Consider the following 15,200-nt stretch of genomic DNA (forward strand, 5'->3'; position numbering starts at 1 on the left):
TTTTTTTTTATTTCTCTGCGAATTTACAATCTACTCACTACAGTAAGGAGCAATAGGTAAACTGATTAAAAGTAGGAACGTGAGTAGAGAATCAACCAGCGTCGATGCTCTTAAACACAATTGATGCTAGAATTTATTGCTTAACCTAATTTTGTCTTTTCGGAAGGTCGGATGGCCACTGTCTCTTCAGTCTCCGTGCAACGTTGGGAGGGTTTCTTATTTCTTCAATTAATCTGTTGTCATGTCCTTGTAGTTGTTTGTAGAGTAGAGCTAATCTTCTATGTCGTCTGTTACATATGGGACTTGCAGGTCGTTGTGGAGCGTCCGGTTGGAGACGTACCAGGGTGCGTTGGTGATTGTTCGTAGAACTCTGGACTGTAGCCTTTGGATGATTTGTGTATTTGATGGCTTTGCACAGCCCCACAGTTGAACTCTATATGTCCATATAGGTTTAATTATGCATTTGTACAGTATCAGTTTGTTCTTTAAGGATAATTTTGATTTACGGTTCATGAGCCATGACATTTCACGGAGTTTCATGTTCATTTGTTGACGTTTGGTTTTAATATGTTTTTGCCATGTTAATTTTTGGTCCAAGTGAAGTCCCAAGTATTTTACCTCGGATTGCACAGGAATTGGTGTGTTCTGGATGGAGACTTGTGGGCATGTTGTTTTTCTGGTGGTGAATGTTGTCTGGACAGATGTTTCGAAAGTGAACCGCAAGAAAAGTTACTAGGCTTGTGTTCAAGCAGTATAAGCATATTTTTGTGGATTGCCCGAGAATTGTGAATTTAGAAATTGCAACACAGACGGCGCCACAAAATGTGTTCAGGATCCTTTGGTATTTACATTTGGCATTCTTCCTTTCTTTAATTATGACTTTTCCCCAAAAATCCAAGGATGGGGAAGATACCTAACTTGCTCCCCCCCCGGCCCGGCCAGGTGCCCATAGTAAGATAATGCAGATCATACGGGGGTGGGGAGAAATGCAAACGGATTTTTAATTCGAAAACAACTTTGTTACACGTAAGATTTGAGGCTTTCACGGCGGTGACTATGAAGAAAGCAGTCTTCTGGGATTTGGCACCGTGTATATGTGGTGTTAACCGACGGTTCGGAGGAACGTATCGCCTCCATCTTCAGGGTAGAAGAAAAAATATATAAGAAATCTGCAAGCAAAGAGACCGTGAGAACCGGTAATAGCGGTCTCTTTGCTTGCAGATTTCTTATATATTTTTTCTTCTACCCTGAAGATGGAGGCGATACGTTCCTCCGAACCGTCGGTTAACACCACATATACACGGTGCCAAATCCCAGAAGACTGCTTTCTTCAACTTTGTTACACATATACATAGATGGCAGGATGATCTTGAAATGGATGTTGACTAGATTAATCTGGCTCTGGATATGATCCTGTTGCATAGTGATTAGTTGTCATAATATTTATAAATTTATGAACCTTCCGGATCCACAAAGAGGGGCCAATTTATTGACAATCTGAGCGGCTATTTTTTCTTTAATAGAAGAGAATTAGAGTTGTTTATGTGCTTAACTAATTAAGCACTACGTCATGAAGGCGTATGGGAGAGTGGATGTATGCATTTTCTTGACCTCGGCACTAGTTGGAGGTGAGTGGTCAGCTAGATAGGAGGCTGAGTGGGCCCCAAAGCCTGTCTAGAAGACTTGGAGAAGAGAAAATTCTTGACCCTACCGTGACTCATACTCCGACTTCGTCCAACTCGTGGCCAGTCGCTATACCGACTGCGCTATCCCGGTTAACAAAATTAGGATAAAACATTAGTCTCGCAAGATCAATAATTCTAACGGAAGAAAAAACTATAGGGTAAATAAAATATATTCATAATTAAAAGTACTTAAATGAAAATACGTAACAAAAATGAAAACAGGACCATAAATTCTAGAAACCTACATATCCCAGAGATTATAAACATAGCCAGTTTATTTGCTAACTCTAATCCACATACTGTTGCTAATCATCCAAAGGTTATATTAATGTCGTGTTAGAAATATCTGCCAGAGCTTGGTTCACGAGGCGGAGTGAAATGAAGACAGACAAGAATCTCTCTGCTTGATAAATTGTATGATAATCAGAGTGTGTCTCAGCGGGCTCACACAGACAGTAGATGAGGAGTGTGAATTTCTCTTGTTCAGAAATATCTGTATTATTGACTGCCCAATTCAAGCAACAACAATTACTGTATTTACAGTAAGAGTAACTGCATCAAAACAAAATGTTACAAATTCATCTGTTATCAGATACTGTCACGTACACGTAAATAGTTATAAGTACATGTACTTATTCTAGACTTACACTAGTCTCGGGTATTAAAAAATCATCATTGTTGATGATGATAAAAGTAAAGGTGCCCTGTACTTAACTAAATACAATTTCGTGTACACGTATAAGGAGTGGAGGTATGGTTCCATACATTCTTAACCTCGGCACTAGCTGGAGGTAAGTGGTAGCTTCACACCCCCGGCCGCTTTACCCCTGGCAGACGAACCCCCGATATCTATAGCACAGGAGGCTGGACGGGTCCAGGAGTTCATCTGTAAGCCGGGATGCAAAGACAAACCTCTTGTCACTCCCTAAGACCTGATCTATTCAGGTTCCCCAAATGCCGGGATTATATTTCGAATAGGCTAGATCAACTTCCTTTCTAAACGTATCAAACTTATTATATACTAATAATCATAACATTCGCCACTGTACAGCATGAGCAACGAAAAAGAAAAACAATAGAAAGTAGTTTCAGGTTATTCCGTTACACTACAGCGCCATGTCAAATGTGTCTTTCCGGTGTGACGTAACGTCAGTTGTATGTCATATTTTCTGTTACTTAGGACTACCGCACACCAACTGCGTCAAAACAAGCATCAAGACATGAGACAAAAGACGCAGTCTTGCTTCATTCGTGATTCGTCAGCATGAAGCTGACGTCAACATGACTCAGACCGGTATGCGGTGGTTTTCATAAGAGCATTCGTTTCAACTGTGATCCTTTTTTTGCGTCATGTCGCAGACATCGTGTCTTGACTGTTACATGTCTTGACGCATGCCGGTGTGCGGCATCATCCATGAAGATGAGGTGAGAATTAATACCCACCAGGCTACTGGGATACAAATTCGGCTCCCTGTAGCTCATACCAGAAGCAGGATCAGTATGAGTAGTTAGCGAAGCTCCCACTGAACTTCAGCTGAGACACGTCTGAAGCCGGTGAGAAGGCCACCCCAAGCAGACCTCCGGCCGGTGCAGATTTGCCCGTCTCTGGGGATCTGAACTGCGCAGGGTTTGCCAGGACCGTACTGGACAGCTGTTGCAGCTGTTGCGGCTGTTGCAGCTGCTGCTGCTGCTGCTGCTGCTGCTGCTGCTGCTGGGGCAGTAAACTCACAAACGCTGACTGAGCAGGCAGCTGGGGCACGGCAAAGGAACTGAAACATTACAACGAAATATTGACATAATTACTTATAACAATTGCTCAGCCACTCAATAATTTCCTAGAACTGTATGGAACCATTACCATATTAATAACAGCACGCAACTGGTCTTTACCATTGGCCAAATGAATCCAGTTCACATCCTTCCATCTTATTTCTTTACGATCAGTTTGAAAAGTATTAAGACCGCCTCTGTGGTCTAGTAGTCAAGAGTTCCTGGCTACAGATCCAGAGGTCCGGGTTCGATTCCCGGCGTTACCAGATTTTCTGAGAAGTAGTGGGTCTGGAACGGGGTCCACTCAGCCTCGTGAGGATAACTGAGGAGCCATTTCAAGGAAATAGCTGCTCCGTTCTAGAAAACCGAGATTAAGGGCCGTGTGAATCCGTTGCGCTGATCACGTGACACCTTCTATCTGCTAAAGTTGGCACAAACTTCTCCGACAAGCGGCCGTCGCTCGGTCGGTACAGTTCGCTTGAGGACTGCAGGCCACGCGTTCCGCTTTTAATATTATCCTGCTATCTAGTGGTCTCTGTCCTTGAGGTTTTCCTACCAAACCCCATATGCACTACATACCTTGCCCTTGATTTGTTCATTCTAATAACATTAGGCGAGGAGTTCAAGTTAGAGAGTATTTTTAACAGCCTCATGATATTTGTATGCATGCAGCCTTAGTTGCAGCTCCTTGCACCAAACATCTGCTCAGAAATTTCTGCTCTCACAGAACTTAAATTCTTCGTCTCATCTGTGCGACCACTAACCTGCTTATATCAGCCTCTGGTAGGACCAAGGGGGCATTTGATGGCACAATGCGCCTCTCATAGTTTAGCGTTCTGTCTCCCGTCGGCTTTACTTTTATTTGCAGAATATACCTTTAAAGAAATATGTGTGAAAATAGGCATAAATTCCATGAAGAGCTGCATATTTTAAAATAAGTTGAATGTTTTCATTGCATTAGCATTAGCACGTTAAGAAAGATATTATTTTTTGGAGAAGTCTTAATTATATCCTGATAAAATTGTTGTAAGTCCCGTTTACGCAATATCCAAACACAATTTACGATCTGTTCCCTCTTAATATGTGTCACTGCTGTTGCTGCAGTTATGATTAATACAATGTAATCTCGGTAAACCGTAACCATGTTAATCCAAATTCCCAGTAATCCGAACTGACTTACAGTAACAACCCCCCCCCCTTTATCGACACATTTGAAATTTAATAATTTAACCTAATTATTTTACTTCCTTGTAGTAAAAATGAATTCTTGTGACTCGTAGCATGTGTTAGTGAACCTGTCTCTCTGTGCGGTGATAGATGTTGCCGGTCACTTGGCTGGCGAATACGTTAAAAAGGTATAACATTTTACAGACTTCGGTTGCCTATAAATAAAACTTACCTATAAATATTTTGAACAGATGAAGTTACTAAAACATTCGGATATTTTATTTTAAATCTAGTAATCCGAACAATTCTGCAGTCCGAGCACACCAGCACTTTAATTAGTTCGGATTATCGAGGTTGGATAGTACTGTATTATTATTCGAGTCCTTTCACCCGACTCCTCAGAAGAGACTTTGCTGTAGATGAAAGGATGATATTACTATGCACCTTAAATAAATGTGAACTGGATACATCCGGTCAGGATATGCCCCAGTTGCTGTAATAAAATCTAGGCTTCCAAAGAAATCGTAAATATCTTGACCAGGTGAGCGACTATCCATGTTTCATTTAGTTAGCATTACTGGGGCGCACGCGTTAGCGTAGTTAGTTAAGGCATTATGCTACAAGCAGGAGGGTCGACGGTTTAACTCCCGATGAGTTCGTTTTTTTAATTGACCTAATCCTTCGAGCCGCATTATGGCCCTGGGGTCGACTCAGCGTCTAACAAAATTGAGTATCAGGAATCCTCCTGGGTAGCCAAATGCGGCCGGCGCGTAAGGCTAACAACCTCACCGCAATCGGTGAACCGGCTGTCTAGAGAAAACGTGGGAGCTTCGATGTCTCACAACCCTATGGGCCTCTATGGCCTGTTACACGGATAGCTTTTTTTTTTCTTCTTCACTTTTAGAGTTACTGCATGTTCAATCTTAAATTACATACTTTTGACAAACACGATCTATAGCAGACAAATTTATATCCATACAGATGTAAATATATCGGGTATGGAACGGATGAGCTGGGTTCGATACCCGCTATTGAGATTTTTCTCTTCTCCACCGCGTCCAGAACGGCTTTGGGACTCACATAATCTCCTACCCAGTAATTACAGGGAGAAATTTCTCCTAGGGTAAAGCGGTCAGGGGGTAAATCTGATCATTAACCTTTATATGGTGCTGAAGTTGGGAATTCAAGCAGCAATACCTTCACTTCCCATACTCCATTATGCGGTGCTTAACTAAACAAAGGTACGTTACCTCATTACACATTTATATACCACACTGATAAGCGTCTAAATTGGCAGTTCATCACCATCACCATCACCATCATCAGCAGCAAGGGTTGAGTCTGTTAGCCCATTCCGTTCGCAAACTTGAAGCCCTTGAGGATTTCACTTGAGCAGGTTACTAGCCTGTTGAGAAACCCCTTCTCTTGGAGGACCGGTGTTTTTTTCGGGGTGTACTTACTTTAGACAAGTTACCTACCGTGGTTACCGAGTCCTGTTTACCCGACACGTAACCCTAGGAAGGGCTGCTTACCTGACGCTGCCCACAGGGCCAGTGGGACCTGGAGCTCGCATAAGGCAGGGTCCCCACTCCTTGTAGTCGGACAGTCTCTTATGAGAGTTTCAAATTGATACCTCCAAAATTTCAATTATAAACCATAAATATATACACATTTCATATAATGTTTAAAGTGTTACACATGGCTATATGAGTTCGAGAATTTTCTTATAAGTTTGTGGAAAATAGGGTATACAGTAGCCTGAGAAACACCTTACCACAATATACGGAAAATTCATTGAATGTTTTGGGAGGTTCAATGAAGTGGTTACCGACAATGCAGCTGCTCTACCTACTTTTGATTAAGGGCCGAGCCAGGGATTAACCGCGCTGGCCCCTGCGGAATGGCTTGCAGCAGGTTGAACCCCGCGGGGTTGCTAAGCTGCACCCGCAGCCCTTGTACCGGAGCGGCCGCTGACTGGTACAGCTGCTGTTGTTGACTGTCAGCAGGGTAAGCTCCGAAAGGAACAAAATTTTGAATCTGGGCTCGGACGACGGCCAGCATCATCATGGCGACAGCCGTTACTATCACCTGCTGTGGAAATCAACGAGGAGACATTTACAGTTTCAAGATCAGGGCCACATATAAATGAAAGAAACTTATTTAATAATAAATACTGAAAGGTTTCTATACATCAAAATTATATTCATTCACTATCGGAACATTTTAAAATAAAAAATTCTCCGAATGTGTACGCTTTCAACCTAAATATTTCTAGAAAAAAACAGCTTCACAGTATGAGCAAAATAATAGCAATGTGGAGATATCTCTTTTCGACACTGTAATGTCGACTACCGTATATTGTTGTCATAGTTTTGTTCTATATGTAACTAATTAATATTAATTTCGCATTTTGTTTCCATGATAGAAAATTAAAATGATCAAGTTAAGGAGGCTTAGATGGGGAACTGCTGCAACACGCATGAGGGAGAAGATAAATGCTTATAGGATTTTTGTGGGAAAGCCAGAGAGATACCACTATGAAGACCTAGTTATAGGTGGATGGATATTATTACAAAGGATCTCAAATAGATAGGATGGGTTGATATGGAGTAGATTAATCTAACTCAGGATATGAATCAATGGAACACAATAATGAATCGTAGGGTTACACAGGATGTTGGGAAATTCTTGAGTGGCTGAGCGGCTGACGGCTTCTCAAGAAGGAATCAGATCCACTGAGTCAGTTAATGGTACACTGATATATTGGGTTTTTGGACTTTATCCATCGTCCTGGTTTTTAAGATAACTAATAAAAACACGACGTTTCGGAAACTGGATCTGTTTCCGTCCTCAGGTGAAGGAAAACACCTATTCTGTTGGGTCCGTTAGAAAGAGCTAGCCTCAATCACTAGTGTTTTATTAGTTATCTTAAAAACCAGGACGATGGATAAAGTCCAAAAACCCAGTATATCAGTGTGTTATACACCATCGTCAGAATCCTATAGTAACCACTTAGTTAATGGTTTCCATGGAAAAGACAACCAAAGTCTATAAATATTGGCCTGCTTAGACTAAGGGTATGGAGACATATTACCTAATATAATTATTACAAACAAAATCCTTTCTCTCAATTGCTAGCGGCCGTAACCGGATTTCTGCAGTGCAAGAAGCGATGTATGTGACTGCCATTTTGTTGCCTCGGAAGTCATGGCTGGACTTGCATTTAGCGATGATTGTGCCTACACAACGAATGAAAGAACGAATAAGGGGTGGGCCAAACCGGCTCTTAAACTGCGACCGTCTTTTATCTATTGCATATCCCCCTCTATTTAGCCCCATAACAACCCGCACTTCGAAATATATGTAAGCCACATATGTAAATAATAGAATACTTTTTAACTGACTACGCAATTTCATTGTTTCAGTACGGTTTATTTTAAGACAGAAACCAGAGAAAAGTATATTTTGGCATTCTATAAAGTAGCCAAGTTCATGATTACTTAATGAAAAATAACAAGAAGTCACGTGTCCTAGACTTTCACCCGGAACCTCCAACGCGTTACGCAAGTGTAATGTGTCGCATGCCCTTGGGGCGTTCATTACAGGTTTTACGTGTTTTTATTCAAGCTGGGGTTCATATATTTAAATGTGGAGCAGTTGGCTAATTTGTCAATTCAGTTATATTCGGGTCAAGCTGCATTCAACCCAAGTGCATCGTCTTTATACGAGCACCACACCGAAGTTGACTGTAGCGTATACACAGGGCAATCCGTAAGGTAAAGTTGTCCTTGTGTTTAATTAAATAAGCACCATACTATGAAAACGTATGAGGGAGTGGAGGTATAGCTCCACCATTCTTGACCTACGTACTAGATGGAGGTCAGTGATAAGATTCACACCCCGGTCGCTTTAACCCCGGCGCCCACTGGATAGGAGACTGGGCAGGCCCCAGAGTCGGTCTGGACGCTGCAGGGAAGAAACAAAACCTTGTCCCTGTCTAAAATCTAACCCGGCTGTCCGGCCCGTAACTTGTCGGTATAATTACAGTTGTAACTGTATTCATTTTAGTTGTAATTGTATTTGAATTGTATTCATTGAGTATAGTGTGTCCTTAAGGCTGGGGCCACACTAGAGCACAAAATGCGTCCGTTGTAGAAATAAACAAGAAAGGCGAATGCTACGCTTCCTTCTGGCTCCATTGCAGACAAAAAAGAACTACGCACCGCATTCTGCAACTGTGCGGTGTCCTCAGCAACGTCCGTCATAAAGTCATAAAGTACGTTCGTTGCAATGGACGTACTTCGTGTGCTCCTGTGGCCCAAGCCTTACCGTTTGTATACTTTTGTGTGCTGTGTTTTGTTTGAGCGTGGTGTGTTACTTTTTGTGATGTGTGTTATGTGCGTGTTGTGTCTTACTGTAGTACCACTGCCACCGAGTAAACACCCATTTGCAGCTAAAACAAACAAATAAATAATAATAATAACAGTAAAGACTGAGCTATCCCGGCTCATTCCATAACATTCCTTATGAAAAACTTCCTTATAAGATGAACCCATTAATGTGTTCACTTCTTTTAAATTCTTCATGTTTGTAGTTAAACGTGTTTAAGTTGGCTCTTTGCCACACGCTATCTTGTCCTATATGTCTATAGGCCTATTCTACTACTGAAATAAAGCGTATATAGTAAGTATATAATATATCAAATATATGTGTATAATACTGTAATAATAATACAATTGAATTAATTTGTATAAATGTGTGACAACAGCAAGGAAACAAATTAGAGGCAAGCACTGAAAGACAGCAGGAAATAAACATACAAATAATACATTAAAAAGCAACAAGAAAAGTTACACGAGTACATTAATACAGTGAAGAAGTCAGCAAGTGAAATACAATACTTGCTGAAGACGTCAATATTCAAGCAGAGCTGAAGGGCTAACCTTGAACAGTTCGTGTACACTAAAACTCTCTTCATCCGTTTGTTTGCGTAGATTAGAAGAATACAAAACGGTTGATAAACTAATTTTGTTTTTAGAATGATTATTGGGAGATAAGTCAATGAGATAGCGCCGCCTGGAATGAAGTTTTGTGAGATGCCTTCACGTGTGGTGTCACACAAAACATTAATCTGATAGAAGAAAAAACTGCAATTATTTTTTGCATTCTGTCACTTTCAAAGGAATCCGCCTATGTATTGGAGTTCCAGCGGCATTTACACTACATACAGTCAGCTTTCGATTGTGCAAGGGCTCTGTACAAAACGATACAGCTATCTATAGAAGAAATGGAAGATGCGATGTATCGAATAGAAACCAACATCTGTCAATCTTGAGTGGTAATGTAATCGACCATGTACTAGTACTTAATGGTTATGCCGATGTTACTAAGACCACTGACGTTACTACTACTTCTAATACCACCACCACTACTACTACTACTACTACTACTACTATTATTAGTACTAGTACTACTAATAATAACAAATCCTTCTGCTCATTGCAGTGGCCGTGAAATCTGAGCCAACACATTGTCTTCTGACACTCGAACCCTGGGGTCGTGTCTTCGAATCTCAGTCTGGGGAAACGGGTTATGTCCGCGTTCTTTCTGTTTGTGTTGTCGTGAGTAGGTACAGGCTTTACGATGGGCCGATCACCCGCTTAAGGATTCCTGCCTACTGTCTATACAATTTAAAATATGAAAGAAATTAATTCTGAACTGGTACAAGTCAAAGGCCTAATCCACAAGTCTGAAGAGTAATAAGACACTTTTCCTCCTCAATTCAAGAAATTATTACATAATAAAGAATCTCGTTATGTCTCTGTAATTCGCCTTTGGGCTCTTAAGATAGCATATAAATAAATAAGAAATTAATTGAATTATTATTATTGACAGATGCAGCCAAAATTTTCGCCCATATTAAGATCAGATTTCATTAAATTAACAGTCTATCAGGCAGCTTTTAAATGGTTAACCAAGAAGAACTGTATTTCATAATATCGACCTAAGCTTCACAATTGCCTTAACATAAAATGGACGCTTCCGTCAGGTAATCTCCCTTTTATATGACGCGTTAGAAAACCCACTGTCTTCATTTCAGGGGAATGACCTCAGAAGTCGTACATCTCATGACTAAATACGGTCCTGCATGTGACCGCAAAACGCAACTACGAATGCGCAAGTCCGTGTACAATGTGACATGCTAATGACTTGTGTCGATTAGGTATAATAGGAACAAACGAATAAATTGTCATTTCATTATATTCTGAGGCGCCTGAAACAAGGACGCACCTTCGTACTATATACTTTCGCGTGTAGGGGGGGTACGCGTGACGAAAATTACGGGTTCTAGGTCGGATGAATGGATTTTATTAGGCGACTCTTTTGCAGTCCCACTCGGATATAACAGACCGCACATTTAACTCCTTCTAGCTAACGAATCTCTCAGTCTTTCCCTTCCGTTTGGTTCTCGCTGGAACTACGCATTCAACGAATCCTTTCTCGGTTCTTTCAGCATGCAATCTCTCCTCTTCTGTTTTCTTCCTCTGGTCACTTCTCTCGATCTAAGCTGGCTTCACGCCGATCGGATATGAAACACTCCGTGCAACGGTACACTTCTTCGTTTTGCGGTCGTCATCGAGACGTGTCTCCGTTGCTGTGTAAACAATTTTTACCTACCCGTTGTTACGGAAACTTTTGTGTACGTGAAGAACGCCGTCTTCTGGGTTGTGGCGCCGTGTACATCTTGTGTGAACCGAAGTTTCGGGGGAACGTCGGTTCACACAAGATCTACACGGCGCCACATCCCGGAAGACGACATTATTCAATACTAATATAGTTTATTACACTCCGGAATGTTAATTCCCATTGCTTAAGCGTTTCTTTAAACTCAGTTTTAATACGAGTACTAGTAAAATTTATATTGGATATGGTNAATTGATTTACATGTCACAATATCATTAAGAGTCTTTTTAATATTATCACCTCATCTACGCGTAGGTCTTAACATGTTACTTCTTCTCTCCATATTATCTGATAAAAGTTGTTTTGTGCATATTTATTGCTTCCTACTTATGCTACATGTGCTAACCTACTCAGCATTCATTTGTCTAACAACACTTGGTGAAATTACGTAGCTTCTCGTTATGCAGTTTTCTCCTGTGTCCTGTTTCTTCCTCTCTTTTGGGTCTAATATTCAACTCGGCACCCTGTTTTCAAACATACACAACGTACATATCTCTTGGTGTAACAGACCAGTTCTACATTACACAGAGCAAGAGATACAATTATAATCTTGAAATCATCCGATAAAACTACGTTAAATACTTTAATAAAACAATATGTTTACACTTTTCCCTCTGTTCTTCTTTCTTTTACAGATTAGGTATCCACGCCTGCCTTGTCTGAAGACATTTTCTGACAGGATATCAGCCTTAACCATCGCAAGAAAGTACATAAAATGGTGAGTAACACACTAGCTAGGGATTCGAACCTGCAAATATAGTACATCATGAACGAGATTTAGAGTGCGGAAATTTCAAAGTGCGTTATGGCTCTGGGGTCGACTCAGCCTCGTAACAGAAATGAGCACCAGGAACCTTCCTGGGGGTAAATGGCGGCTGACAACCTCCCCACCATCTATGATCCGATTAGAAAATGTGGGAGTCTCCACGCCTCACAAATCTATGGGACCCCACGGCCTGTTACAGAGATAGCTTTACTTCCTTTTTATTGCTAGTGGGGTGGGACTAAGTCCCTTGTACTGCGGCCACTTCTGGCCTATTGTACCAGCCCCAGATGATAGGTGAGGGTGGTTGTGGAGCAACTGGTGGACTGAAAATTGGCAGGGGAAACCGAAGTACTCGGAGAAAACCACAAATCCCACTTGACCAGACCCGGGATCGAATCCGGGCCGCCGCGGTGGGAAGCCAGAGACTAACCGCTTGAGCCATGGCGCGGCCCTAGCTTTACCTTACTCATTTCGAAAGAAGAGGAACATGAATGCTGAACTTCACTTACTGCGTAGCCCATTGTGTGCACTGGATGGTCCTGACAGCGCGAAACAGAGTGGCACGTGAAGAAAGTCCTACTGCTGCACCTTATATACGGAGGAAACGCTTATCCACTTTCGTTACAACGTGCTCTGCATTCACTGGACGCGTCTTATTGGCAGGCGACGCTTCACTTTCACTCATTTACGAATCTTCTTGGCAATGTCACTCTTGCAGCCAGTATATATGTCACTCACTCACTCCTGAAGCTGAGCCTTTCTTGAGAAGTCGTCAATTGTGCAGCTACTCAAGAGCTTCCCAACATTTTACGGAACCCGAAGTTTCATTTCCGTGTTCATAAGAGCATTCCACTGGTCCCTATCCTGAGTCAGATCAATCCAATCCATACTATCCCATCCTATCTTTCTAAGATCCATTTTAATATTCTCCACCCACCTACGTCATGGTGCTCCAGTGGTCTCTTTCCTTCTGGATTTCCCACAAATATCCTGTATTAATTACTCTTCTCCCAAATTCGTACTACATGCCCTGCCCATCTCATCTTCCTTGACTTGAACATGAACTTGGATAAGAGTACAAGTCATGAAGCTCCTCATTATGCAGTTTTCTCCAACCTCCTGTCACTTCATCTCTCTTCGGTCCAAATATTATCATCAACACCCTGTTCTCAAACACTCCCAGCCTATAATTTTCGCTTAGTGGGGGGCTGGAGTCCAGCTGGGTCCACTCAGCACTGCGGCCACTGATTGGCCTATTGTACCTGCCCCGGGTGATTATGATGATGGAGAATTTGGTGGAATGAAGATTGGCAGGGGAAACCGAAATACTTGGAGAAAACCCGATCCAGCGCCACTTTGTCCACTACAAAGCCCACTTGACCAGACCCGGGATCGATTAACCGCTCGAGGTATGGCCCGGCCACTCTCCCAGTCTATAGAGACCAAGTTTCATACCCATACAGAACCACAGGCAAAATTATAGTTTTGGATATTCTAATTTCTGCAGATACGTCATGCAACTTTAGGAAAGTAATGATCAAACTGCTGTTATTACAGCTCGACAAACTTCCGCGAGAATGCAATATTGATGTTTAATTAACCGAGAGGATAAATCTAAATAGAGGACATGTGCAGTGAACCAGAGCCCTGCCAAATGATGGGCTTGCAGTGTCATTACTTCAGAAGTCGATCAGTAGTAGGCATGGAAAATTTGTTTTTCAGACTACCATATGTCAACGGGGCACGCGGTAGCGTAATTGGTTGAGGGGCTATGCTACAAGCCGGAAGGTCGGGGGTTCAAGTCCCGATGAAGTGATTGTATTTTTTTTTCAATTGACCTAATCCTTCCAGCCCCACTATGTATGGCCTTGGGGTTGACTCAGCCTCTAACAGAAATGAGTACCAGGAATTAATTAAATAATTTTCCTGGGGACAACCTCACCGCCATCTCTGAGCCGATTGTCTAGATAATGTGGGACCCTCAACGTCTCACAACCCTATGGGCCTTCACGGCTGCTACAGGGCCAGCTTTACTTACTTTTTTTACCATATGTCAACAGTGCAGACTTGTAACATTCCTTTTGATTCTTCGTGAGTTATTACGTAGCGCCCGCAGGATGATAGCATCGTTAGTGAAACCGAGGGAGCCGTCACGTAGGCAAGTCAGGGTCGCACTTACACCGGCTGTGTCAGTTCATACGTAGAAAGCTTTGCCATGTCACGACCTGACGCGTGGGTCGCATATTCATTCCAGATCAAGATAAACGGGGAGAAATTCTATTGTTATTGTCACTTTTGTTGCTACTCTTGTTGATTCATGGGTTATTTAAGCGCCTGTATTTGGTTCCTCCGCGAAGAAACGAACATAAATTGAGGGGTTTCAGAACATGGTAAAAAAGTAAAGGTAAATTTGTCCCTGTCTTTAATTCATTAGACCGCCTCTGTGGTCTAGTGGTCAGAGTTCCTGGCTACAGACCCATAAGTCCGAGTTCGAGTCCCGGCGTTACAAGGTTTTTTGAGAAGTAGTGGGCCTAGAACGGGGTCCACTCAGCCTCGTGAGGATAATTGAGGAGCTATTTCAAGGACATAGCGATTCCGGTCTAGAAAACCGAAATTAACGGCAGTGAGGATTTGCTGCGCTGACCACGTGGCACCGTCTATCCGCTAAAATTGGCACTAACTTCGCCGACAAGCGGCGGTCGCTCGGTATAGTTTGCTTACGGACTAAAAACCATGGAGTTTGTTTTTTTTCCTTTAATTCATTAAGCACCAAGCCAAGAAGACGTTGGGGGGGAATAGAAGCATATCTCCACCATACGTCGGCATTAGATGGAAGTGAGTCGTCAGTTTCACGAACCAGCCGCTTTGCCCCCAGGGAAAGAGCACCTCGTACACATTGCGTAGGAGGCTGGGTCGATGACAAATCACACTTTTCTGTTCAGTGGATTTCTCTTCCGCGAGCGGATTTATCATTGCTCTAATTCACTCAGACGGGGGATCGAGTGGATATCGATTTGCCAATCTAAATTTAAGAAGACGCCACGCGTCTGTTTTCTACACTGAATTCC

General features: G+C 42.2%; 1 protein-coding gene across 1 annotated transcript in view; it reads right to left on the reverse strand.

Moving 5' to 3' along the window:
• Positions 1–12,777, reverse strand: part of LOC111868439 (putative mediator of RNA polymerase II transcription subunit 12) — a 19,568-nt gene extending 6,791 nt beyond the window's left edge. Inside the window, exons 1-3 of the mRNA XM_023859064.2 lie at positions 12,642–12,777; positions 6,475–6,713; positions 3,129–3,454 (exon numbers count right to left, since the gene is read on the reverse strand). Of these exons, the coding sequence (XP_023714832.2) occupies positions 3,181–3,454; positions 6,475–6,713; positions 12,642–12,653 (525 nt within the window). The 5' untranslated portion in view covers positions 12,654–12,777 and the 3' untranslated portion in view covers positions 3,129–3,180. The remainder of the gene's footprint in view (positions 1–3,128; positions 3,455–6,474; positions 6,714–12,641) is intronic.
• Between the last annotated feature and the right edge of the window lie 2,423 nt (positions 12,778–15,200).

This window comes from Cryptotermes secundus, unplaced genomic scaffold (assembly GCF_002891405.2).
Source record: "Cryptotermes secundus unplaced genomic scaffold, Csec_1.0 scaffold106, whole genome shotgun sequence".
Taxonomy (NCBI): domain Eukaryota; kingdom Metazoa; phylum Arthropoda; class Insecta; order Blattodea; family Kalotermitidae; genus Cryptotermes; species Cryptotermes secundus.